Source organism: Rhinoderma darwinii, chromosome 7 (genome assembly GCF_050947455.1).
Source record: "Rhinoderma darwinii isolate aRhiDar2 chromosome 7, aRhiDar2.hap1, whole genome shotgun sequence".
NCBI lineage: Eukaryota > Metazoa > Chordata > Amphibia > Anura > Rhinodermatidae > Rhinoderma > Rhinoderma darwinii.
In genome coordinates this window covers 29641989-29669302 of record NC_134693.1, presented here as the reverse complement: position 1 = coordinate 29669302, position 27314 = coordinate 29641989, and the positions used below count along the sequence as shown (strand labels likewise).

Genomic DNA, 27314 nt, shown 5'->3' with positions numbered 1-27314 from the left:
TTATAGCCTTCTACTTGTTTTGCACAGCATTGCATTTCGTGTTTGTGCTAGAAATTCACAGCAGAGATCTGCATAGCATGGCCTTGCTCCAACTACCGCCAGACAGATACCTATTGATATATTTAGAGAACTCTTTACATTTTGAAACCAGGGAAATTAAGCTTGACTGTATAATTTTTACAGTACTGAAATATTTTCTTCTGCAAAGAAATACTAACATGGGAACGCTATTCACTAGGAGAAGCAAAATGACATCCTTAATCTGCCAAAATCAATTTAGTAATGTGTTTAATGGAAGAAATATAAAGATGTCTGACAAGTTTGTCAGATTCAGAATGACTTGGTCAGAATTTAAATTAATTTGCTTCTGAATGCAATCCATTTGACACAGTCAAAGTGGACTTCACCCAAAAAAATCTATCGATCTATCTATCTATCTATCTATCTATCTATCTATCTATCTATCTATCTATCTATCTATCTATCTATCTATCTATCTATCTATCTATCTATCTATCATCTATCTATCTGTCACGAATGGTCTGTGGACCCACTGGGCCGTACCGACTTGGTGGTAAGGCAGCTGGCCAACAGGGCGCAGGTCAATGTCTATAGTTTGTATAGGTACCTGTGGCAGCTCGGACAGTAGCAAGGCGGGCTCGGCTGGGACCAGCCAGCAGGCGAGGTGAAGCAGGTCAGACGTGGAATACAGCACGACATGACTTTGGCACAGCACAGTGCTCGACCAGGATAGTATGGAATGCAGGAATAGGAACACACTAGGAGACCATTGCATAGAAAAACCAGGGAAACAACAACAACACTCAGGCATCGAAGCAGGGGGCTGCACCCCTCTTATAGTCCAGGGTACTCACGGCCTGATGTTTACCAAAGTCCGGTGCCCCTATAAGAGCGGGCACGAGCATGCGCGCGCACCCTACGGGATCCGGCTGAGGTGAGTGGAAGCGAGCGCTGGTGTCTCCTGAGGAGGAGGCTGGGGCCAGCGCTTGCGGACTCGTGAGAAACTTTTTCAGAAGAGTAGGGGCATTGAGGTTCTCCTCTGGCTCCCAGGAACTCTCTTCAGAACCAAACCCCCTTCAATCCACCAAATAAAAAGTCTTTCCTCTCAATTTCCTGGTGTCCAAGATCTCCTTAACCTCAAAGGTGTCCGAAGGACCGCTGGAGGCAACCGTAGGGCTAGGAGTCATGGTATAGCGGTTCAGAACCACCGGTTTCAGGAGGGAGACATGGAAGGAGTTGGGGATCCTGAGGATAGGAGGCAGCCGAATCTTGTAGGAGACAGGGTTGATCTGCTGCAGGCTCTCGAAGGGTCCGAGGAACCTGGGAGCAAATTTGCACGACAGCACCCTTAGTTGGTTATTCCCTACGGACGTGAGTGGAAGTGAGCGCTGGCGTCTCCTGAGGAGGAGGCTGGAGCCAGCGCTTGCCAACTCGTGGCTGCGGCTGTCAGGAGGAGATTGGAGCTGACGGCCCGCTACCACGGACATTACACTATCTATCTATCTATCTATCTATCTATCTATCTATCTATCTATCTATCTATCTATCTATCTATCTATCTATCTATCTATCCATCCATTCATCCCTCTCTCCCTCCCTCCATCTATCTATTTAACTATTATCTATCTATCTCAAATCTATCTAACATAGAAAAGTTGTATTTTGCGCAAATATGTATTAACTGGTGTCAATTTTAGTGAAAATCTATGACAGCTAGTAGATATCCCTATAAGATATCTATCTGTCACGAATGGTCTGTGGACTCACTGGGCCTAATTTGATAAGAGGCATGGTCTCATAATAATTAGGCACATCTTAATCAAGCGATCATTATAATAAGACTGGCATATAAAACACTAGTCTTAATAAATCTCCCCCAAAATATGGATAGATTGAGAGATAGACAAAACAAGATGGGGAATTGAACGGCTTTGCTGCTGCCAAGCTACTGATCCGCTTCCCTTCCGTGGCAATCCAGCTCTCATATCAATAACTGAAGCATTTGACACAGACTGGTTAGTAGGAATGCACTGTTCAATATCCACAGCCGTTTTTATGGGACTGTCAGGAGGTCCTTCCTTAGCAACCAGTCTGTCTTAGATCCCTCAGGTCTTTAGCTCAAGGTCAGAGAACAAAAAAGTTGAATTGGCAAAGCACAGTCTACAGTTACACATTAATAAAAATGGCAACAAGTAATTAACAGAGGGTTTACCCAGTTCAACCAGATGTACATTTACAATTTATAGTACCTATAATCTTTATTATTATTTAATAGATAAAACAGATACTCCTTTATGTGCTCCATCCTGGGAGTATCGTCTCACTAAAGTGCCTTAGTGACGCTTTCCAAACAGCATCTGACACAGTCAACCAGTACTTTACCCTGTAGTGATGAGGAGCAACAGCTCCAAAACAGTGCTGTCTACAGATGGGTGTCCGTGGTTTGGCTGATAACCCAAGAAATGTTTCTAGGCTCTTTAACAGCTTGGACATTGACTTCCAGGGTAAATGCATATAGTTGGCACTAGAAATCGTTTTCTTCTTTCTGGAGGGGTGCAATATAGCTTTCTGTTAAAATTAATGTTCCTATGTAACACCCCTGAGTAATTATCACCAGCATTAGCTTATATAAAGCATTCCTACAGGTAAATTTACAACACATTGGGCAACTCGGATTGCAGGTCCCTCTGAGACATTCTGACTTGGGTCCCAGAGCTAGGTCCAACATACAGTAAGCACACGTGGTTGACTTTGCTGCAGTATCTTTTTAATGGATGCCATGTGGTTTGCACCACACGGGATGTAGCTGTGCGAGATTCTACTAATCGACCGCACTGTTTTAGCTCAATAAGCCATATTTTTTTATATCAAGCCATTAGGCCACGAATCGGAATTGTCTTGCCATTTAGACATGTGTCTCAGGCGCCTCACTAAGAGGACTTTGTTAATTTAGTGTACAGTCCCTATTAATTTTGCAGTGGTTGTATAAGCTTGTTTGAAAATGGATAGAGAAGTGGGGCCGTCAGAATTATTTATAACTCATACATAGGATAGCACCAAGTCTTGATCTACATGTGACACTGAACGTGCTCTAAGAGTCAGTATGTGAGAACAGTAACCAAATGACTAAATTGAATTGCATTATGTGTGGCTTAAAGCGTTCTGTCACGAAGACAATCCCTTTTCAGATTAAAGCCGGCTCGGGAATCAACTGATCGCCACAGATCCAGCTTTAGAAACTCGTGGCAATCAGCTAAAATTGCTCAGGAAGCTGCGGTTGGTCGTACATTTCTACTGCAGCATTAACTTCAGGGGAAATGCAGTATTACATGCTGGACATTTGGACTAAGCCTTTGGAGACGCAGATAATTTTAGTTGTTTAATTTTCAATTTTTCCTCCCCACCTTCCAGTCATAACTTTTTTATTTTTCCGTCATCACTGTGTAGAGGTTTTGTTTTTGCGGGCCGAGTTGTAGTTTTTAATGGCACCATTTATTGTATCATATGATGTACTGGGAAACTAAAAATCTAAATTTTTGTGGGTTAAAATGGAAAAAACAGCAATTCCGCCATTACTTTTTAGGTTTCGTATTTACAGCATTCACTGTGCGGCAATAACGACATGTTAACTATATTTGATGGGACAAAACGATTACAGCAATACCAAATTTATATAGTTTTTTTTATTTTTTACCACTTTTATAAAGAAAATCTATGTGTTAAAAAACAAAACAAAACATTGTTTCGCCATATTCTGAGAAGCATACCGTATTTTTCGGACTATAAGACGCACCTGACTATAAGACGCACCCAGGTTTTAGACAACAGAAAATAGGAATAAAATTATTTGTTAAATTTTTTTTTATTCTGTTTCACCACATTCTGAGAGCCAACATTTTTTATATTTTTTTCATCGATTGAGCGGTGTGAGGGCTTATTTTTTGCGGGACGAGCTGTAGTTTTATTGGAACCATTCTTTGGTACATACGATTTTTTTTGATCACTTTTTCTTTATTTAATATTTTGAGCACTAAGGTGACCAAAAAACTATTTTGATGCTTTACATTTTTAAACTCACCGTGCGAGTTAAATAATAGTATAGTGTAATAGATCAGACTTTTTCGGACGCAGCGATACCAAATAATTTTATTTTTTACATTGTGCTTGGGGAAAATTTTTTTTTACTTTTAATATTTTTTTTTTTTACACTCCTGAAAATGTATCTAACATTTTTTTACACATTTTAGTAGTTCCCCTAGCGGACTTGAACCAGCGGCTACTTGGTTACATGTGGAGTACGCCATTTCCCTAACGCCCATAGTAGTGAATGGCAGTTACGGAAGCAGTGTAGCATGCAAGCTACGCTGCTTCCATAACTACTGTTCAGTTCTATGGGAGTTACGGAAACAGCGTAGCTCAGCGAGTTACGCTGTTTCAGTAATTCCACATGCAATCAAGTGGCCAGGAGAGCACAGAAAGCTGGAACAGGGTTTAGGGGGCCCGTTTTAGAGATAGGTGCGGGTTCTGCATCTATCTGACATTTATGACATATCCTGTGGATATGTCATAAATGTCCTTCATAGAAAAACCCCTATAAATGCCACGGTTGCTATTGACTGCAGCATTTAACTAGTTAAAGGGGTTTGCCATAAAACACATGTATCCCCTATCCACAGGATAGTCTACATGTGGGATCGCTGGGGGTCCCATGAGTGTCCAGCATTTTACAGCTGAAGTTGCTGCGTGCTATGGAAATACATAAAGATATGTTTAAATAAAAGTGGCAGAATTTGTAAAGTAACATGTTTGATTTTCCAGAAAATCTGCATGAAAAATTATTTCATCGAGCATTCAGTATTCATCATTAATAGATCTCAAATTCTCTTATTCCCATACAATCTGCTACGTTTCCATAAATATACATTTATACATCCATAAAACATTGACTGAGAATACAGTATGTTAACAAAAACATATTATTTATCACTTATATATTTGGTAAATATTTAATGAATTCAGTCCGCCAAACACGCTAATTAGTAAAAGATATTAGTTCACATTCCACGCTGCTAAGATTTTAAGAATATCATCTGAAGCAACCAAGCGCAAACAAGCTAATAGAAAATATATATATGCACAAATAAAATATAATTAGGATATAAGTCTACTGTGAGAAAAGTAAATCTCATGCTCTGCAATGTAAGCAGTGTGACACCAGAGGAGACTTCTGAAAATAATGTTTAAATTATACCCCTGGTGGTCTTGATTCAATTAATATAATTATGTCATACAACAATGATTATGGAGTTGTCAGAAAAACCGAGAACTGTACAGAAAGTCACGTTATCCTTCGACTTCTAGACTAACAGCAATTTAAATTTACCTGTCGCCTACGCACATTAGAAGCCATTTTGTCCTTCATGTCTAATCAGTTTCCCTTTTTTTCAAGGATTAATTTGCAATTTGGAAATGTGTTTTAAACAGCACCAGTAAGATTCAGAAAATGATTTATTGGCAGTACCGCAGCCAGAAAGTATAGGCTATCGCAGTGGTCTAATATCTTTATCTAGTAATTGCAAGACTACAATTCCAAGGATGCTGGGAGTTATAGTTTTAGAACAGCTAGAGAACCATAGGTAAGAGACCAATACCATGTGGTTGTCAGGACATACTGGGAATTATGCAGCAACAGGACCCTAGGTTGAAGACCACTGCCATGTGCGTGTCAGGGCATACTGAGAGTAGTTATAGTTGTGCAACAGCTAGAGAGCCACAGATTGGAGTTCACTGGGCTATGACATGCAATGTAATAGGGCCCGTTCCTTACTCTGAAGTAACTAACGCTGGGGCCCTGAGAGGACTTACAGTAGGGGAAGATGCAGCCTGTAGAAGCTCCGTGTGGAGAGATCCCGCCCCCCGCCAGCTCCTTATCTACACCGCCGACTGGACCTGCAGAGTGGTGAGTGTGTCCCCCTCTCTCCATCCTGCTTCACATTCCTCCTGACCCCACTTGATTATATAAAGTATGTTAAGATTGTTTGCCTAGCGTTTTTTGCCACGATTTTCGTAATCGTGGCAAAAATGGCGCAGTTTTGCTGCGTTTTTTAAAAATCGTGGCAACTGCGTGATTTGTGCCGCGATTACGAAAATTGCATAAAACAAGGGTACAAAACATGGTAAAACAGTGCTGTTAGGCTATAGTCAAAGTGCGTTAAAATCACGTTTTGCCATTTTGCAAAAAACATGTGATTTGACCACACTGTGTAAATGGACTAAGTCCGTTTTATATGGACCGTGTATGTTTCCCGGACTGACCACAGTTCAGGGAGAAGGGCTCCTAGCAACATAGTTATCTATGACGCTAGGTGTCCCTGTCTCTCCACGGGAAAACTGTCCCGTACTGTAATCATGTTTTCAGTACGGGGCCAGGGACAGTATTCCTGCCGAGAGACAGGGACTCCTAGCGTCATAGATAACTATGATGCTAGGAACCCGGCACCCTGAACTGTGGTCGGTCCGGGATATACTGCCGACATACGGTCCATATAAAATGGACCGAACACGGACGTTTCAATAAGGCCACTTCAGAAGTGGCGCATTTGTCTCCTACTTCTTTTGCGGATTGCACACTGAAAATTTCCTACAAATGTTCACGAACGTGTGCGAAACGGCCGTTTTTCACTGCCAATTTGCATCCGTGTGGGACTTGTTCTCACGGATCCCTCATAGACTTGAGTCTATTGAGGGATCTGTAATAACGGACATAAACGGGACATTTACACGGTCCGTTAAAACAACGGCTGTGTAAATAGCCCCATAGAAATACATGCAGCCATAGTTTACTGATTTACTCATTCTAAAACAATGGGCAGTAATGCAGAGTTAGTCATTAAAGGGGTTTTACCCACGAGGGACGTTTATGACATGTCCAAAGGATATGTCATAAATGTCAGAAAAATGTGTGTCCCACCTCTGGGACCCGCACCTATCTCTAGAACGGGGCCCCCTAAACCCTGTTCTAGCTTTTTGTGCTCACGTTGTATCCTGGCCACTTCCTGATTAAATGGTCGGGAGTTACGGAAACAGCGCAACTCGCTGAGCTACGCTGTTTCTGTAACTCCCATAGTAGTGAATAACAATTACGGAAGCTGCGCAGCACATGAGCAACGCTGTTTACGTAACTACTATTCCGTTCTATGGGACTTACGGAAACAGCGTAGTTCAGCGTGCTGCACTGTTTTCTTCTTCATGGTCGGAAATCAGCCGGAACACAAAGAGGTAGAACGGGGTATAGGGTCCCCGTTCTAGAGATAGGTGCGGGTCCCAGAGGTGGGACCGGCATCTATCTGACATTTATGACATATCCTGTGGATATGTCGTAAATGTCCCTCGTGGGAAAACTCCTTTAAAATGGATTGCAGCGGCAATCAGTCTGTACATCGCCTCCCATTTACCTCCCAGCCTGTGCAATAGGGAGTCAAAGAATGGACGGTGCGTTGCTGCAATATTTACATGCAGTTGAGATTAGTTGTGTGGGGTGCCATAAGGAGGGAGAAAGAGAACAAAGTAGGCCAGAATTACTGTCTAATAATAGATATAAATATGGCGCATTTTGCTAGACACTTTTCTCCTCCTTATACCACCTCTTGGTTGGCTTACTGTAGTTTACAACAGTTTTTTTGCAACAAATTTTCACGCAATTGTGGCATTTATACTGCCCCTTTCTACTAGACAATACTCACTTTACTTTTAAGCCACGACCCTTTTGTTGGACAAGGTGCAAAAAAGTGTCTAAAACAGTTAATAAATGTGGCACATGTTATGTTTACCAGAGTTCTGGATCAATAATAGTAAATTTGCCCCATTAAATTTAAAAGCCATAATTTTTTTAAGGAATAAGAGGGCTAGCTATAAACACCTTTATCCAGTTTTTTTTATTGTGAGATGGTTAATTTTTTTATTAGTGCAAAATTTGCAAAACAATGCATTCAGTTTTTTCCTCCTTCAGTTTTTAGTAAGTAGTGTAATTTTGCTTTAAAATAAAGTCATAAAATATATTTTTTCTGATTTTTGGTATGTGACACACATACAGTACATCTCGTATTATTAAATTACATTAATGATTCAGCCAGGCAAGGGGCTCATGTGATGGTGTATTGAGACCTCATCACGGCACTAAAGTGAATAACAGATGACAGGAGACTGGGAACATGCATCACAGTTGCAGCGGCATTTCAAAAGGTGAATATGGCACCATTTTGTTATTTTAACCTCTTAATGACTGACAATTTAGGTTTACGGATGTGTCCACCCTTACCATTGTTTGAATTTGGTTATGAACTCCAATTTATGGAACTAATACAATACAATATCGTGACATGCTAGCAAAACCCTTGACAGGCTGCAATTCATACCACAACCACTGGGCGGTCACACATAGACGCATATAACATAGACATCTCGTGACAGAGTATCGTGCAAGCATGTTTTGTTTTTTTTCAAAGTTGCTCATATCGCACCACACATCTCAGGATATGTTGAGATAAGAGGAAAGTTAAGGAAGGACACATCTGTAATTGCAGATTAATTAAGCAGATTCATTAAAAATCTCTCATAGATTTAAATAAAATATGAGTTTAATCTGTACAGGATAAAAATATTATAAATGTGTCTGGTCATTAAGTGATTAAGTTATTTTATTCGGCCTTATGTCTCTTTTACAAAAGCTTAGATACCCCCGTTAATAAATTTTAAAAAATAGAAAATAAAATATATATATATATATATATATATATATATATATATATATATATATACACACACTTACTTCTTTTTCTTTTACTTCATATAAATGCATTCAAATGTCAAATAAAACATTACAATTTCCAACCCACAAAAAGTTCAAGCAAGGTAACAAATAAAAGCAAAAATGCATGATGATATTCACAACAATGCAACGTGTGCGGAAGGCCCAGGCAGAGCTAATCTGAACATTGGCTAGTCAAGCTTGTATTGTAAGAAAGGAGCTAATAAGTCACTGTCAGAGAAAGCAAATACCAGAGCGGGGACACATCTTACTAACCTTGGTGGAAGTGTGCACAAACTGCAAGGAAGAATGCAAATCTGTGCGCGCGCACAATAAAGTAACCATAAACAGACAGGGGCGCTCTGCGCTGTGATACTGACAGGTTTACACAGGGTGAAGGTGATCTGATCACACAAGAATATAATATCTCAATGTGCATGCAAATACTCAGAGGACTTCTCACGTCTTCCAAGATACAAGATGGAACGATTCCTCACAAATGCTGGGTGACAATTATTGATGTGCAGAGACGACAGATTCCTCCTTCTTGTAGTGTTTAGGACTCATCCATTTCCTTTGTGCTTTGTACTTCATAAACTGTTGGGTATAAATTTACCTCGTGTATATTTATTTCACGTTTTCCAGGATTTATTTTGGATCTCGCTCTGAGCACAGGATCATTGTTATGCAGGAGCGGGAAAGTGCTCGTTGCCTCAAGTACTATTCATTCCAGGGGAAAAACATGCATGTCGGGACTTTGCAGCCCAACAACTGACATGTCCATCAAGGGGCCACTTAGTTCTAGAAATCCGTGGGCATCCATATGTTAGAACCCACATCTCAGGTATGTCTTCGCCATATGCAATTATTTACTGTTTCTCTCGCATCACTGAATATTGGACCAATTTGATTCAATAAAATATATATATATTTTTTTTTAAGGGAATCTGTCATCAGGATGTCCGTTTTAAACTAGTAACTGGGTATTGTAGAGGAGACTAACCTGTTTCTAACGTCTATTTTCATTTTCTGCTTGCTGCCTCCTTTGTTGGGGAATCCATTGTATTAAGTTTATGCTAATGAGCATTTAGGTGCAATGAGGGCGTTACCATTTCACCTAAATGCTCTTACGTCGGTCCCCAGTTCAACCCCCCCCTCCCTTCTTACATTGATTGACAGGGGCCAGGCAGCGTAATTGGTGCGTTCATGCGTGGTCCTGTACTGTCTGTAACGCGCGAACGTGTCTCTTCTCTTTACTCCGCGCATGCGCAGTTTGATCTTTCTGCTTGTTCCAATCAGCAGTACAGCGCAGGCACAGCGTCCCTGCTCTTTATTCGGCGCATGCACAGTAGTGCCGGTTAGAATGTCGAGCAGAAAGATCGTACTGCGCATGTGCTGAGTAAAGAGTAGGGGCGCACGCGCGTTACAGCCAGTACGGGGCAAGGCATTAGCGCGACGATTACGCTGTCTGGCCCCTGTCAATCAATGTATGAGGGGAGCGAAGGGGGTTGAACTGGGGAGCGACGTAAGGGTATTTAGGTGCAACGGTGATGCCCTCATCTAAATACTCATTAGTATAAACTTAATAAAACTGATTTCTCTACAAAGGAGGCAGCAAGCAGAAAATGAAAATAAACGATAGAAACAGGTTAGTTTCTTCTACAATACACTGTTACTAGTTTAATACGGACATTCTGGTGACTGACTCCCTTTAAACCTAGTGGTGGACCCCATTGCCCACTGGGCCCCTGTGCAGTTGCAATGGCTGCACATATTGTATGTCCACTTCTGGTTCGCTCTAAAGTGTGCGCTCTGGAAATTATAGAGTTAAAAATTCCAAATGTTACATCTGAACTATGCCAGAAATATGATACAGTAAGTACGCTCCATGTAGAACAAATAATGAACTGTAGCACCATTCATTTATAAAATTTCATGAGAAATAGTTTATTTCATTGATTGACATATTTCCCAAGAAGATAACGCTGTCCTTCTTTTACATGAACATCACATTAGATCAGTTCACTTTAAATGTACTCACAAAGAATTCATGAAATACCTACAAACTAAGGGATCTGTTTGGCTGCAAAACCATAAGCTACAGTATCTGATGGAAGCTGCCGCATACTGCAGTAAATAAAAGACCGTAATACAATACGCAGCCTGCACACCGGTGTAAGTGGACCACGGACAACAATTTGAATCATTTTTATGTGCAATCCATCCTGCTGCAGACGGGATTTGATGAAAAATTCACACATACTGTATAATGACAGTGGCCATTTTCCAATTGGCTTTGCCAACGTGCCCAGTAAAGATTTGATTACTATGTTCAGAATATTATTGAAAATGGCAGAAGTTTAGAGTCTAACAGGCCTGGACCAATTCTCATTTGGCAGTCGACATTAAGATAAACATTCAATGAAACTAGTTCCTCTTCACTTAAAGGAGTTGTCCCATTTGCATGTTAATAAAATATCATAGAGGGTGGTCCCCCGCTCACAACCCCCTCTCTATGAGCAAGAATGTAGAGCTGCTAACAACTGTGGCTTTGACTCTGGGTGTCGATAGATTAAATTGATGGCCATTCATCTGAATCGCCACCATGTCATAATTCTTTCCCCCCGCAGTGGCCGCGGTCTAGCCACAACTTCCCTGTCCACTGTTTGCCCTAAGACTTGGGTGCCAGACCCACGGCTCCCATATTAAAGGGGGTTGTCTGTGATGAGACCTAACTCTGTATATTTTTGCCAGCCTCAGGCTTCAGTCACACCCGGACCCTGGTACCTAAGGAGGCACAGCAGCCCCTCTGCCATATTAGAAGACATACAGTAAGTAATATAAATAGCACACGATCATTGTTACAGCTCCAATGATTATTTACAGCATATACTGGGACTATCTCCGATCAATAGAACTGGGGGGCCCCAGTCCCCTGCGCTTCTTCATGAGCAACAAGGTTGTACGTACCATAGTGGCAGACTATGTGGTTTCTATGGGACCTTTTCAAATAGAGTGGGCCAGCTCTGGCTGGTTCCATCCACTTTACTATTGGGTGGTAAGAACCTGTGAAGTTCTTCATAATCTGTTGATACCTGCTCTTACAATGCTTTATTTTTATTTTAATTAACCCCTTAGTGACCAGCCCATTTTAGGCCCTAATGACCAAGCTATTTTATTCGTTTTTCTATAGTCGCATTTAAAGAGCTATAAATTTTTTGGTCTACATAGCTGTATGAGAACTTGTTTTTTGCGGGATTAGTTGTACTTTTTAATAGCACCATTTTTGGGTACATATAATTTTTTTATTAACTTTTATTAACTTTTTTGGGGGGGATTATAAAAAAAAACTGAAATTCCGCCATTGTTCTATGCGTTTTTAAATTGACGCCGTTCACTATGCGACGCAAATAACATGTTACCTTTATTCTATGGGTCGGTACGATTACGGCGATACCACATATCTAGAGGGTTTTTTATGTTTTACGACTTTTGCACAATAAAAACACTTTTGAACTAAAACTATTTGTTTTTGCATCGTCGCTTTCCAAGAGCCGTAACTTTTTTATTTTTCCATCAATGTAGTGATTTTTTGGGCTTGTTTACTGCGGGACGAGACGTAGTTTTGATTGGTAGTGTTTTGGGGTGCATGGGACTTATTGATTCATTTTTATTATGACTTTTTTGGGGGGCAATGGAAAAAAATTGCAATTTCGCCATTGTTTTTTGCGTTTTTTTTTACGGTGTTCACCTTGCGGTTCAAATTACATATTAACTTTATTAATGGAGTCATTACGGTCGTGGCCATACCATATATGTGTACTTTTATTTATTTTTTACACTTTTACTAATTAAAACCACTTTTTATGGAAAGAAATGGTTTTATTTATTTTTTTACTGTACTTTTTATTAATAATCTTTATTTCACTTTGATGACTTATTTTATTAGTCCCACTAGGGGACTTTACTGTGCGATCTTCAGATCGCTGCTATAATGCTCTGGTATACTTCGTATACCAGAGTATTATTGCCTGTCAGTGTAAATCTGACAGGCAATCTGTTAGGACGTGCCTCCGGCGCGTCCTAACAGGCATATGTCCAGGGCAGACCTGGGGGCTTTCATCAAGCCCCCGGCTGCCATGACACCCCATCGGAGACCCGCGATTTCATTCGCGGGCCGCCGATGGGTGACAGAGGGAGCTCACTCCCTCTGTAAACAAAGTTAAATGCCGCGGTCGCTATTGACGGCGGCATTTAACGGGTTAAACGACCGCAATCGAAGTAAACTTCGATCGCGGGCGTTGGAGCAGGAGCTCAGCTGTCATTAAACAGCTGAGCCCCGGCTCCAGCCTGCATGGGAGACCCGTGCAGGACTTAGACTAGGCTCACATGAAAAGGCGTCAGCCTAGCCTAAGGCCCCTTAGTGACGAACGTAAAAAGGCTTATTGTTGGTCACTAATGGGTTAATCATTCAACTAGTCTAAATACCTAATAATTGTATTGGGTATTCATGTGTCAATGAACCTTGATGTAGGAGTATTAACTTGTTGATAAGCGAATCACATCCTGAGCATTACTATCGCAGGATTATTATACGCTAAGGGTCAGTTCACACATTGCGTAAATACTCCGGATTTTCTGCAACGGCATTAGTTGCGGAAAATCAGCAGCAAATACAGTAGCAGCAAAGTGGATAAGATAGTACAAATCTCATCCACACTCTGCATAAATACTGAGCGAAAAAAAAGTGCAGATATTGACCTGTGGTGCGGAATTTTATTCCACAGCATGTCAATTGTATTTACAGTACGTAAACGCTGCGTATTTGTTGCGGGTTTTCCCCATTGAATTCAATGGGGAGGTAAAACCCACAACAAATAGCAGTTGTTGCGTGTTTTTGCGGCTAGTTCGCAGTGATACGCAAAAAACGCAACTCAGAAAAAAAAATTCTTATACTTACCCAGGAGTCTGTGTTTTTTCCTGCAGGCCGGCCTCCTGTTATGACGCTTTATCCCATGTGACCGCCGCTGCAGCCAATCACAGGTTGCAACAGTCTCCTGTGATGAGACGTCATCCCAGAAGGCCGGCCTGCTAGCATGCCAGCTAAGCGCTGCAGTTTTTCGCAGTGGACATACAGATCATGTGAAACCTGTATTTAATGCTAAAATCAGGATCAAATCCTGACATGTAAACATAGGAAATGCTTTAAAAAATAAAATAAAACATTCTGGGAAACGTTTTCTTGCCCTCATATGAAGAGATCTGATCCTATATTTGGCGCTAACTATATCACAAAAATCCATATTATCAGCTGTGCGAATGCAACTAAGGGCCTCTTCACATCAGAGTAGGCTTTTCGTTCCGGAGTTCCGTCGGAGGTTTCCATCAGGTGAACCCCGCAACGGAAGGTCAAACTGAAACCACAGCTTCCGTTTCCATCAACCACTGATATCAATGGTGACAGAAACATTGCTAATGGTTTCCGTTCCTCACCATTCCGGCAGGTTTCCGTTTTAACGACGGTATCAATAGCGGAGTCGACTGCGCTATTGATTCCGTCGGAAAAACGGAAACCTGCCAGAATGGTGACGAACGGAAACCATTAGCAATGTTTCCATCACCATTGATATCAATGGTGACTGAAATGTAAGCTGTGGTTTCAGTTTGACTTTCCGTTGTGGGGTTCACCCGATGGAAACCTCCGACAGAACTCTGGAACGGAAAGCCAACGCTGATGTGAACAGGCCCTAAGAGATACATTATAAGCAACTTGTTCACAGTTTCCATGCTGACTGTTTCTAAATAGCAACAGGAATAAACATAAAATGAACTTTGTTATAAGGGCGCTCTTCGTCTTCCTCTGGATCAGTTGGGTCCTAGAGAGAGACTGGCTGACCTTGACATACTTTTTTTTATTCTAACATTACACAAGAGGTGCTTTAAACAAAGCAAATGACAAATCACAAATATCACACAGTTGAAATTCAAGATCTGTTCCCTGATTATATGTAGGGCAGTATGACTTAAAATACAGCTTTTGCTGACTTTAGCCCATTTTTAGTATGTACCATTTACAATGACTCTATTTTCTGTCCCTTAACCAATTCTTTACCCATCTACATACATTTAGTCCCTACTCTGTAGCCTCAGTACAAGGCTGTTGTGAGGTAAAGTATCAAATGCTTTGACAAGAGGAATGGTAACACCCAGTTGTCAATTTCTTCCTAAATTTCTAGGAGGAATAGCAGAGGAAAAAGACAACATAGAGTTTTAAGAAAATATGTTCCAGAATTGTTATTTCATTGGGGAATACAAATATTTACTAAAACGGACACGTCAAGTAAATTTCACATTTACTTCCGATGTTCAGCATTAATTAATTTCCTTAAAATATATCATAAACAAATTACAACATAAAAGCCACAACCTGCAGTGAAATAATTTTCTTCCAGTCTTACTTAGTTGACTTTGTTGTATACCAAAATAATATAACAATACCGAACAAAATATTCACAAAAGAGCAAGACCCGTTTTAATCAATGTAGCTTTATATGCGTAAAACCATATGCCTTTTATATTAATCTCACATTGAATTAATCCCCGTACCATCGAGTGCAAACAGAAATAATACTATAGCTCGCTGCATACGCCACATATACTGCATCATTTCTATTGAGTTCTGCACATTATTACTTACAAGAACAATATAAAAATTCATCAAGTACCGAGCTGCACATAATAAATGATGCTATAATCAATAATTGTTTTGGAAATGTTGTGTTTTTCTTCCATTCGTCGCCCTGTTCGTTCATGGTTACATTTTATGTAATTATTTTGCAGACTTAGGGAAGTTTTGTAAAACACGACATTGTTCATCTAACAGAGTTTCTATACTCATTATGAAATGTTGATCGATTCGCTACTGTACGAGGCATTCAGCAATTAGGATGAGGTTATGTTTTTGTTTTGCTTTAAATGTCCTTGTATTCATTCTTGTTTTATGACTAGCAAAAACTGACCCGCTTCTTAAAAAGGTTGAGTAATTATTTCCGGTAGAATCGGGAGAAAGTGTTCATTTTGGTGTGGTAATTGTAGGGTCTAATGAAGGGGGTTTTCCAGGAAAGTTAATAACAAACTTGATTACCGGAAGGAGGTCTCCAAACCTGCACAAACCAGTATTCATCAAGTCGGTTACTGAAATGTAAAGTAATATCACTACGTGGCCATGAATCGAAATCACTTCGCTAGTCTGTACAGCTCAACTGTTTGTTGTCTTTTCATCCAAATATTTCCACATAAATTAAAGGAGTTCTCTAGGACTATAGCTTTGTTGGCTTATCCATAGGATAGACATTTAATGTTTGTTTGGTGGGGTCCGTCTGTATGAGCGACTCGGTCTGGTACTACAGTTCATCCCATTCACTTGCATAGGACAAGCTGCAGCAACATCCCCAGCCACTCATATGGACAAGCAACTGTGCCTGTGTAAACAAAGGAGGGGGTTAATGTGGCCCCTTCATTGTGCTGATCAGCAGAGGCCCATGAAGACAAACCACAAACAAACACTACATTAGGATACACCATCAAAGTAATAGTCCTCGAGAACCCCATTAAAATGAAATATTTCTTGACTCTTAAAGAGGCTCTGTCACCACATTATAAGTGCCCCTTCTCCTACTTAAGGAGATGGGCGCTATAATGTAGGTGACAGTAATGTTTTTTATTTGGAAAAACGATCTATTTTAAACCACTTTATTAGCGATTTTTAGCTTTATGCTAATGAGTTTCTTTATGCCCAAGTGGGTGTGTTTTTACTTTTGACCAAGTGGGCGTTGTACAGAGTGTATGACGCTGACCAATCAGTGAGCAATCAGAGTCATGCACTCTCCATTCATTTACACAGCAGCATCACGTTCTTACTAGAACACAATGGGCAGCCACATACAGAGACATTAACGTTAATCAAGTGTCCTGATATTGAATTTACATGACCTCCAGCCCGGACGTCATGTGTATTCAGAATCCTGACACTTCTGAATCTTTTCTGTAAGATTCCAGCAAGCCACGCGTAATCTCGCGAGATTACGAGGTAAGCGAGATTTTGTTTCCCTTGCTGGAAATCTCACAGAAAAGATTCAGAAATGTCAGGATTCTGAATACACATGACATTCTGGCTGGGGGTCATGTATATCCATTATCAGGACACTTGATTAACGTTAATGTCTGTGTATGAGGCTGCACATCGCGTTCTAGTAAGAACGCGATGCTGCTGTGTAAATGAATGGAGAGAAGTGCATGACTCTGATTGGTCAGCGTCATACACTCCTCTGTACAACAACCACTTGATCGAAAGTAAAAACACGCCCACTTGGGCATTAAGAAACTCATTAGCATAAACCAAAATCGCTAATAAAGTGGTAAACATAGATTGTTTTTTTTAAATAAAAAGCATTACTGTCACCTACATTACAGCACCAATCTCCTTATGTAAAAGATAGGGCACTTATAATGTGGTGACAGAGTGTACCCTCCCTTACCACTGAGAAGAGTCCTGTAAATGAGTGCTCAAAGACCAAATTTTATTGAGCGTACATTACAAAGTTGTAGCTGGTGCTATATTATTTTAGCCATATGTATTAAACACTATAGCATGGCGGCTCAGTGGTTAGCAACTGGAATTATTGCCTTGCAAAACTGGGGTTGTAGGTTCAAATTGGAGTTTGTATGTCCTTCTCGTGCTTGAATGGGTTTCCTCTGAGTACTCCGGTCCCCCCCCCCCACACCCTACATAACATGATCATTTGGCTTTCTATTAAATCAGCCCCAGTGTGTGTTGAAATATAAAAAATTGCTTTTGAGCCCCATTGAGAACAATAACTGATATGAGTTATTAAAATCTCTATACAGCGCTGTGGAATATGTTGGTGCTATTTAAGCAGCAGAAAACAGATACATAAGAAATTTTAAAATATCAAACCCCTTTAGGAATATTTTTTAGATATATTTGCTGCTCCGAAGGTGCTCTAGGGGGTTTACATTTTGTTTTACTCCTGCTATTATCCATGTTAAATTAGGTTTAACAAAAGTCTCCACATCTTTTCTCTGAGCTTATTCTTTATTTATAGCGTATTATGGTTTAGCAGAGTTAATGTTGCTTTAGTCAAGTAGCAGTAGGTGTCTTTTTGTTGCCTAACAGTACATGGTATCAGAAGCTCATTAGAACAATCTTTGGACTGACTTTGAATACTTTAGTTTATACAATAGGTCACCCTGGCATAATGGAGCTTTTTCTCCAATACACACCCAGGACGCAGGGTTTTCTTTACAATTAGACTGCTCTATTTGCTTTAATATGGGAAACAAAAAGTTGAAAATAAGTTTGGCATGAGTTCATGTTTAACACCACAGTCTTCAGGGACAGTTTGACAGAAACCTCCCACAACCATTGTGCTAAAGAAACAGATGCACAGAGGAGTTTTCTTTTATTCAGAAACACTTTATATAATGAATCTACCAATGTGATAAGTTATCTTGTTTTCCCATTGTTTAAATAGCACTAACATATTCTGTAGCCCTTTACAGAGATTGTCCTTACACTAGTGACAGTCCCGGTTGCCAATGTGGCTCACAATATCATTTTCCTATCTCAAGCACACACTAAAGTCCATTTTATAGAAAACCAATTAAAGAGGTTGTCTCAAAATTCAATGTTATATTTCTCTGTTGGATCACACAAAAAGCAACAATTTTTCAATTGGTATCATTTAAAAAAAAAAAAAAAAAACTGCTCCTGTGTCTATATATTGCTGTTATATACTTGTTATAGCGCCCCCTGGTGTTATGATTCTCTCTCAGAACATCCACATAATGTGCCCAGTGCTGGTGAGTAGAAGCCTTTTCTAGTCTGCCGATTCTTATTGGCTGACATGTACAATCTAAGGAATCACCCTGACACCCATGTAGGAAAAGATCCGGGTGGTGGGACTGATGTACGAGACACGTGTGACCACCAGCACTCGACACACTAGTTGAATGTGCTTAAGGGGAATTAAAAGATCAACAGGGGTACCATACCAAGCAGGTAAGATATTGTGTGTGTATAAATGAGGTGCAGCCCAAAAGTAATGAGAATTATTTTGTATGCTCCCTATGAGGGGGCTGAGCGAAGAAAGAGGGGATGGAGGTTGTTGAAGGGGTATCTCAAGTATACAGCCAGACCATCCTCAGTTGAGCTGGAGCCTTTCGAAGCGTTGGTATGTTACAAAAGGGCACGTTTTTTTTCCCTCTCGTCACGGACGAAAATACAGAGGCGCATTGAGCAGCGTTACGCAATAAATTTTGCATGAAATTTGGATAAACAGCTTCAGAAACCTTAGAGATTCTGCAGATATTATATGGGGAAACTGCTTTGTCATCAGCAGAAGTTTTCAGATGGCACAAGGTCTTCAAGGATGGAAGGGAAGCCTTTGAGGATGAACAGCACTCAGGGTGACCTTCAACTTCAGGAACCAATGAAAATGTGGCGGCTATCAAGGCTGCTCTGGATCGAGACCGACGTTTTGTGAGTGCTCCGTGACATAGCAAAAACATGAATCCTCCACCATGACAATGTGCCAAGTCACACATCATTGGCTGTGAGGGAGTTTTTGACACACAAAAAACATTCCTACCCTTCCTCATCGACTGTAAATCCTTGACTTTTTTTTTTGTTCCCCAAAATCAAAACTCACCTGAAGGACACCATTTTGGTATTGCTAAAAACGTCCAGTCAGCCGCGACGAGGGCTCTGAACAACCTCTCACATGAAGACTTCCAGCACTGCTACGAAGAATCGCAGTGTTGCCGGAATCATGGTGTTCAGTCCCAGGGGACTTACTTTGTCGGTGATTGAGCGTAATTGCATGTTTTTTTTATAAAAGGATTTTTTGGGATATCGTTCTCATTATATATTGCACACACACACTGGAGCATTTATGAAAATGATTCCAAATTAAACATTTTCATATTTTGCGCAATCTAACATAGAAAAATTATATTTAATCATGGGACAACCCCTTTAAACTTATTAGAATGTTTTTTGGAGTGTGGGAGAAAAGCACACAAACATGGTTAGAACATACAAACTCTATGCAGATGTTGTCATTGATGAAAGTCAGTGGAAGTAACAGCACCAAAATGATATAGAGATACGGAGTGCAAAGCCCAACAGGACTGGATCCAGCCGTCCTAGTCACAAGTGCGAAGTTTCAGCTACACAGAGCCTTGAGAAAAGCTCTGTGTAGCTGAAACGCCGCACGGGTGAATAAACCTCTTTGTTCCATTGGATGTGCTGCCTGGATTCCTGTTTAGTACAGTTGTCATTGATGAGACTGAAACCGAGGATCTCAACGCTGTATGGTGACAGTGTAAACCACTGCGCCACCATCAATAAACAAGACAAACATAGAAATCTACAATTCAGCTCCAGTCCCAGCCACCATCTCTCTCTCCCTAGTGGCCATTACAGGAAGTGCTCGCGGCACATATGAATATGTGCCCCAGCACTTCTAGCCAACATTGGTTTTGCCAGATCTCTACGAGAACACAGTCATCCAATCATATTCTGAACATTTCTGTAATGAATACTATCCTTTGGTGAATATATATCCGGGAACTCTGGATGTAGCCATCTTTATCTTGACTCTGATAACTTGCTGTATCTTATCAGAAATGATCTAATATCCTTTTACTACCTGAATCACTGCCTTTATGGGCAGAAGCATTTTGGGTATAAGGGAAGATCAGCTGTGGGCATTCCTGGTGCCAACTGCAGAATACAATTAACATGAACTGTCTGTAATTGACCAATGTACATGGATTGTCATGGCGGCTTTTAGCACATTGCGACAACACTTCTGGTCTGTCTACTGACATACACAGGTGCCATAAACAGTGTCTGAATATGATGGCGACAATAGGACTTTACTTCGCCTGTGGTTGCTAACCCATAAAGAAAACTAAATTGTGCTTTTGGGCTATTGGCTCATTTTATCCAAATAAGAGGAGTTACAAATTATTTAGTAATCTGAAAAAGAAAAACTATCTTACAATATTACATTATACACTACGTCGTAATAATATATTCTCTGGCAACCTGTTCTGCCCCATATGGTAAAAATAAAACTTCTGTACCTGTCTTCTATGTGTGACCCAGGAGGCATATATATTGTCCTCCTTTTCTCGCTTCCTATCCAGGGGCAGCTTGCTGCAGTAGAAACCTTCCCCTAATGCCAGATATGCCTCTCCCCCAACATTTCCAAGCCAAAAATGGAGAGGGAAAAAGGAATGGGGCCAGATCAGATTTCTTTCAGACTGTTACAGGATATTGCTGAAATAAAAGACTGGAAAGTTTGAATTCCGTCCGTCCGTCCCCCCCCCCCCCATATTTCTAGGTAAAGTGCCCTTTTAAGTCTAATGAAGGAGATAACATTTCTGCACTAATATATCATGTTCATACATAATGAACATGATAACGTTTACTTTTTTTTACACGTACATTAATGACACACACTACATTACCATATTATGTGAAAGTGTGAGCTTGCAGGAAGTCTATAAGTGTCACCCTCGTAGCTGTAAAGTGTGAAGCTATGTACATAAGTGAAGATGATGTCACAACCATCATATATAGATTACTAAACAACTATACAAGAGATAATGTTAGTAACAATAATTCTGCACATATACTGTATATTGATGTCTGCACATATAACCTCTAAGAATTTTCATATGAAGAGTCTTGTACTTATTCTTTATGCAAATTACCAGCACCTTTTGAGACGTCAGTCACTTGCTTTACTGCACTTGACAAGACTGATATATAATAGTTTATATAAATGGATATGCTGTATAATGAGTAGACGTCAAATCTGGAGGTGCTAATGTCCGCAGCCATTTCTCGTAGCATTCCTCTTTTAGTATTATAACAGGATAACATATTAATTTATTTAGTTCTATCCGGTTTATCCTTTTAAAGTTGACAAAGATGCCGTAAAAGCTATTCAAGAAATTTGTTTTTTATGTTAAAGATAAAAAAAAAAAAAATCGCTCATGGCGGAGTAAGGAGAAAGAACAAAGAAAATAGAGAAAATATTATTACACATCTGTCTTGGCTGGATGTTGTCACCTGTATAAATTGTTACCATAGTAATAAAGTGATTTTTTTTTTCTTATCTGATACAAGTGTTTATAGACACTTGTCTTTAAGGCTACATTCACACGAGTGTGACAGATTTAGACATGTAAAGAACGTGCGTAAATCGCTCCGTGTGCGTTGCGTTTTTGCATCAGTGTGCTCTGCATGTGGCATGTGTTTTTCCTATACTTGCAAGCACTTTTTGAAAAAAAAATTTCAATGTAATTGATGCGTGAAACATGGACAGCACACGTATGAGCGTTCGTGTGCTGTCCGTGGTTTTCACGCACCCATTGACTAGGTGGGTGAAAATGCAGCAATATAGGACATGCAGTAAGTTTCACGCAATGGTCACTCGCTGCGTGAAAAGTCACGCATGTGTGAATAGCCCAATTTATATCAATGGGTCTGTGTGCTGTGCGTTGTTTCAACTCACAGCACACGAACGAGAATGACGCTCGTCTGAATGAGCCCTGAAGGTTATGTTCAGCTTTGTGTAACTTTAACATTTATATTGATAAAGAGTTGCGGTGGTGTTAGGGGGGACCATCATACTTTTATGTAACACTATTAGGCCTCATGCACACGACCGCTCTTTTTGCGGATAAATTGCGAACGTATTAATTTCTATGGCCTCATGCACACAACTGTGGTTTTCACTGATCGGTGCGGATGCTGCAAATTTGGGCCCCAAAAACTCAGGACAAGTCATTTTACGGTCCGGATTTGTGGCTACACAAACTGGTGACATCATATTTTTTTTGTTGCGGATCCATGAATCCTGATTGCACCCGGATGATTAACAAAAGTTTTTTGTGGAAAAATGGACTGCAACAGATCCGTGGTTTTGCGGCCCGGAAAACCACTACGGTAGTGTGCATGAGGCTCTAGAGTGTATCCAAACAAATTTTAAACAGAAAGCTGATGTGATTTTAAAGATTTCTCGATCCAAATCCAAGGTGATGGCCAAAGTTAAGTGACAATAAAATACTAAAAAACGTTATTGAATTTATTATATTTTGGGATTGTCTGTTTTAGAAAACCCTTTTTCAAATATGTTAATAGGGGACTCTGAGTTAATTAATGGGGGAGTCCCCTATTAAGGACCTCATCTCTCAAGAGAAGAGAATGGGTATGAGGAGCATATCTCTCTCTAAAAGCAGGTCCATTCCACAGATAGTCCGCTGCTTAAAATGGGAACCAGGTAATGGGTCATCACCTCTCTTGGTTCCTCTACAGGTTACAACTGATCGCTGGGGGTTGCTGCAGTAGGACACCATGTGATCAGTTTTTGTATTGGGGGAACCTTCTAAGAAATAGTCGTTGTTCAAAGCGGACAACCCCTTTATCTCTTTCATGTCCCATGACATTGCTGCCAAACTAACATACTATTACATCTTGGTAATGGTGCGGGCAGTGGAGCTGTGCCATGTTATCACCAGTAGGTACCGGCTGTAACTAATGGCCAACATCCCACTGATAACTCTGATTACGGACGGTCAACCCCTTAGATGTTGCATTCAATAGTGACAGTGGCACCTAAAGCAGTTTGACAGAGGAAAGGGTTTGACAGAGGGAGAGGTCTCCCTCTACCACCCCTAACAACGGCCCCAGATCTTCCACATTTATGTGCCTATTAGGCCCTGTGGCGATGGAAAAACTGTACTGAAAGCCAAGGTAGGCTGCGCTCTTAAGGAGTTAAATAAATTCCTTGTTCAAGTTAGGCTAGGGCCTAAGATATCACTGTTGCCTGACATATTGTCTGCCGGTGCTTGCCAAAGCAGACCACCACATGACAAATAATTGGACTGTTGGACTGAGATTTAGTTTCCTAGATCTTTATCCAACATTTACTTCAGTGTAAACCACAACAATGGTCCAATGTTGTCTATGTTGCCAGATTGATACTGCCATTAGAATTGTATCTTCTGGGATCTGTCTGCTTACAAACCAAGTCTAACAGAGAAAGTTTTTTTGTTGAAATTATCCTGGGGTTAAGCATATTGTCACAAACCATACAGATCCTCCAAGTGTACAGATTGCACAGAAAAGCACCACATTTCTTTGGTTACTATGAATGAAGTCACAAAGTACTACATTATATGACTTTATTTCAGTTCAGTCAAGTTTAAGTTCTGGACATTAGGGACAGGATAGCATAATTAGCATGTAGGGTGTAAAGCCACTGACCTCAAGCAAACAGGCATGTAAGTGGGCACAGTGAACTTTGATAACATTACCTTGCCAAAAAAACACCAAAATCTCATCTCTTATTTTCCTATGCATTCAATGTACATAAGAAATACAAGGTTTAGGTTATGATGTTAATATACATCTCTCTCGCTTAGAAGGCAGGTCCATTCCACGGACAGTCCACTACTCAAAATGGCAACTGGGTAATGGGTCATCACCCCTGCGGGTTTCTTTTACAGGTCATAGGTGATCGTTGTGGGTCCCAGCAGCAGGACATCCTGTGATCAGCCTATCATTAATGGTCCGTTCTAACAAAAATGCATTGTTCATTGTGGGCAACCCCAATATCCCCTTCATGCCTCATGCATTCAATGTATATGCAACAAAAGGTTTAAGTTATGTTGTTGGTAAACTCACCTCCCAGCACAGCAGACAGCAGAATATGCGTGCCATACTTCTTTATCAAGTTCTCTGTGATTTGCGCTGAGGTGGGTCTTCTCCCCAACTGACGGATGTTCCGGACAAACTCTGGAGCTAGCGTTAGATTGGGAAATTCCTTACTCTCCAGTGCCATGTTCTTCACTTTCCAGCGACCAAACTCTCTGGAAAGATAAATCTATTTTTACAATGTATTCAAGAATAAATGTATCAAATAAAAATAAAAAATTACATTTCACTTACTCACGCTGCATAAAGCTTATTGTTCTTCATGTAGCCATACCATTTCCCAGCAGTAGACGCAAATGGAACAGTGCCTCTAATGGACCATTACAGAATTTCAAGAGCACTTTAATGGGTTTTTAAACTAATTTTCATACTAATATGCATTTTCATAGTAACCTATAAAGATACTATAATCAATATTAAAACATGAAAGTCCTTACTCAAGTACTAAGGTGGCCACATGAGGTCTGAAGTATGTGGGGACATAAAGTACATGTTCATAAGTGTTGGATCAAATATGGAAGGGAATAAATAGCATTGCAAGTGCTAAGGTCATAGCGCTACATGGACCAAAGTATATCTCGTTTATGTTGTGCAAGGTTTGTGTTTCCTGCCATTGCTGGAATTCAATAAATGCTCAAAGAGTGATCAAATTAGCACGGTAGAAGGGCATGAAGCGTAGCCAAATTTCAATAAAAACCTAACTTTAAAAAATAAAATAAAATGATGCTAACTTTATTATATATATTGCTTGTTTCCACCTCTGGTTAGTTTGTGATTCATAGAACAGAGTTTGGGTCTGGATAGATAGATAGATGGATGGATACCTGCTGTGCTTTCTGAACTGTTTTTTTTTTTTGCTAACTACAAAATGCAGCCGCTATGGGAATAATTGATTTCTATGACAACCTTTACTTGCTTCCCCCACAGACCATGGCTGTACATCAAAGTACAAACCGCTTTTGACATTTTTATGTTCTCGCCCAAAAAAATGAACCCAAAAAAACATGTCTCAGGTCACTTCTAAAGATTCAATATATTGGGGACCACATTATTCATTGAGTGATGGGTTCTTAATTCACCAAGTTAGGCACCTTTCAAGTCACATTTAGGAGATCCACTGTTCTGTACGTCTAATCTTCTAATTTTTCCCCACTCCCTTGCTGAGATCAATCCTCCTTTTGATCAAGAATGATGTACAGAAGAATGGATTTCCTCAATGTGATGCGTGAGAAAAGCGTTATACTTTCTTGGTTTATGAAATGTGGAAAATGGAGTAGAAAATAGATGCAACAGTGAGCCATTTTTTATTGGCACAATTTCAGAAAAGGAGTTGCCACAATGAACAGCCACTTCTTGTAAGATAGCGGCGTCCATGGAAACCATGTTATTATTCTAAAAGCAATAAAAAGTGTCCCGGTGCACAATAACAATTGGAATTTTTTGCCAGGTTCGAGATTGGCAACACATGAGAGTGATTGACATTTTGCTGAATAATTTTGGAGAATCAATTGGGAAGACCAGATTCACTCCTACTTTGTGACAACTCTTCTTTCTTCCTATTTCCAAAAGTATGGAAACAAGCAGCACTGGATGAATCCTTCTTAGACAATCACCCACCCACTAACCCTGTGTATTATGCAATAGACATTTAGTGGTGGAAGATTCTTTATCAGCAGAGACGTAAAGGAATCGTCCAGCCATGACAGCCATCTTTCCAAATGAAAGGTGAGAAAAGGATTCCTATGTATGATGTGCACAGGAGTTGTACTGAGTAAACTACCCCGTTGAATACAAAAGCAGCATATAATATCCCTTTCAGGAGCTATAGCAAATGTGGAATTCCCTGTGGACTGTAGAATCTGACTAATCTACCAAGAAATTCCTATAAATAAATTATTCTGTACCAATTATGTAAAAATAAGTCTTTAATTCAATAGATTAGACAAAAGGAGACAAAATAATGTTAAAGGGTTGGTCCAGTCCCTAAAAATTCATGGCCTATCCTCAGGATAGGCCATCAATAGCTGATGGGTTGAGGTATGACTCCAGGGACCCCCGCCGATCAGCTGTTTTGAAGGGGGTGAAGCGTTCGTAGGAGCGCTGCTTCCACTTCATTTCTTCTTGCTCACTGTGAATCGTCGGCACGGATGTAGCGGTGATACACAAGTATTGCAGCCTTCTTCCATTGAAGTGAATGGGAGAAGAAGGCTGCAGTACCTGTGAATCGCCACTACATGTGTGTCAACGATTCACAGTGACCAAGAAGAAATCAAGGGGAAGCAGCGCTTGTACGAGCCCGACCCATGAGCTATTGATGGCCTGACAGTTCTTTAAAAAGTACAATAAGTTAAGATCTCGAGTGTCAACTTACGAAGACTTTATATGGATGAAAACACAACACAATAAACATGTATATGCACGTGTCCTTGCAGCTGTTGTCACAGCTGAGAGGCAGCGGCATTGACGATACAGATATAAAACGATACTAAATCATAATTGGCATGTGATCTGCCATGGTACCCAGCTTTTTGGTTAGTTATTGGGTGATCTAGGTTGAAGTCTGAATGAATAATTCCTTGTGGATTATTAAAGACGTACCTCTGATAAAGCACTGATAAAACAGATTGACGAAAACGTAAATTAAGACTGTTCAAAATGAGCAATTTTGCGATG

At 40.3% G+C, this 27314-nt stretch overlaps 1 protein-coding gene and 1 long non-coding RNA gene across 3 annotated transcripts in view; one reads left to right on the top strand and one right to left on the bottom strand.

Annotated features, from left to right (window-relative positions):
* LOC142657109 (uncharacterized) overlaps window positions 1–27314 on the top strand; it is a 361195-nt gene that overhangs the window by 206347 nt on the left and 127534 nt on the right. The gene's annotated exons all lie outside the window — the stretch shown is intronic.
* BRINP2 (BMP/retinoic acid inducible neural specific 2) overlaps window positions 1–27314 on the bottom strand; it is a 202182-nt gene that overhangs the window by 148176 nt on the left and 26692 nt on the right. The window contains exon 3 of one of the 2 annotated variants that reach the window (XM_075833084.1): window positions 24612–24796. In XM_075833084.1, the coding sequence (XP_075689199.1) occupies window positions 24612–24796 (185 nt within the window). Of the gene's footprint in view, window positions 1–9830; window positions 9862–24611; window positions 24797–27314 lie in introns of those variants that run through there. The other variant, XM_075833085.1, reaches the window with a different exon arrangement.